We start from the raw sequence: 1139 nt of genomic DNA on the forward strand, positions 1-1139 counted from the left end.
CAGCCAATCAGGGCTCGGAATCCTGTGGGTGTTTGCAAGGAGCAGATAGATTTACAGGTAAATAGTGAAGTAGGATCTGTCTGAAGTTTGTGGTTTGCCTCAAAGAAATGATCAGCCTCACGAGGCACCATGGTGAAGCAATAGATCTGTTTCGTTACTTTTCTGCTCACCAGACTTGATTCAGCAAATTCTGGATTGATGACCTCTGGCTTTCTTCCAGTCTTCTCCAGCACCCACATGTCCCCTTTGTCAATAAGACAAAAGACCCCTGCTGCCTGAGGTTGGTCCATTCCAGAGACGAGCTCCAGGGGCTCCCGCATTTGGGAAGACACTCCAAAGCTTACATCTGTTATATAAGCCTTTCCATCAATGACCACCTTGTTGATGAGGTGAGTGTCATCAAGGCCAAATTCATTGATGGTACTCTGGAAAACTCTGGAGCCCAAGGTCACAGTGTCATAGCCCATTTGTCTGAGCACCCAGCCAAACAGGGAGTTGTTCTCAAGGCACCAACCTCCACGACCGCTCCTCACTATCTTATTGAAAATTACCTCGAGGTCCTGGGTAATCCTTTCCCCACAGTGAATGCTGAGGTTTTCAAATGGAATTGACAGGATGTGCTTTTTGTGGATCAGCTTCAGTGTTGCCAGATCAGGTTTGTCATGAGAGCCATCAAACCCAATTCTTTGGAAGTACTCCTCCAAATTCATCATGCCTGTAAAAACAGGATATGACATGATTTTATAGCACTGATCTACCTTTTGCACAAAAGTTCTGCAAAGTCATCCGTTTTTTTCAAAGCATCATGTGGTTTAATATGGATTCAATGATTAATCAGGGACCATATGACAAAGACAAAGCTTGTGTTTTGACTGCAAATCAGTAAATATAAATGTATTGTTTATGATAAAATGGTCAAAATCAGCTGTCAGAAATATTCAAATTCTACATAACTAATAAAGTTTGAGGCCAACAAAATTCTGCAACAGAAAACATGAAGCCCCCTCCTTGAACCGCCACCTTATTGTGGTGGAGGGGTTTGAGTACCCAAGTGATCCTAGGAGCTATGTTGTCGGGGGCTATATGTCCCTGGTAGGGTCTCCCAAGGCAAACAGGTCCTGGGTGACGGGTCAGACTAA

The 1139-nt window shown here is 44.1% G+C and overlaps 2 protein-coding genes across 3 annotated transcripts in view; both read right to left on the reverse strand.

The window, feature by feature from the left end:
• The window catches only part of LOC109955859 (arylamine N-acetyltransferase, pineal gland isozyme NAT-10-like), a 3293-nt gene extending 2660 nt beyond the window's left edge, over positions 1 to 633 (reverse strand). For both annotated transcript variants that reach the window (XM_020592417.1, XM_020592418.1), the window contains exon 1: positions 552 to 633. The gene's annotated coding sequence lies outside the window, so the exon portion shown is untranslated. The remainder of the gene's footprint in view (positions 1 to 551) is intronic.
• LOC109955860 (arylamine N-acetyltransferase, pineal gland isozyme NAT-10-like) overlaps positions 1 to 1139 on the reverse strand; it is a 6368-nt gene continuing 5229 nt past the window's right edge. Inside the window, exons 2-3 of the mRNA XM_020592419.1 lie at positions 171 to 715; positions 1 to 22 (exon numbers count right to left, since the gene is read on the reverse strand). Coding sequence (XP_020448075.1) covers positions 8 to 22; positions 171 to 713 — 558 coding nt within the window. The 5' untranslated portion in view covers positions 714 to 715 and the 3' untranslated portion in view covers positions 1 to 7. The remainder of the gene's footprint in view (positions 23 to 170; positions 716 to 1139) is intronic.

Source organism: Monopterus albus, unplaced genomic scaffold (genome assembly GCF_001952655.1).
Source record: "Monopterus albus unplaced genomic scaffold, M_albus_1.0 scaffold17.1, whole genome shotgun sequence".
NCBI lineage: Eukaryota > Metazoa > Chordata > Actinopteri > Synbranchiformes > Synbranchidae > Monopterus > Monopterus albus.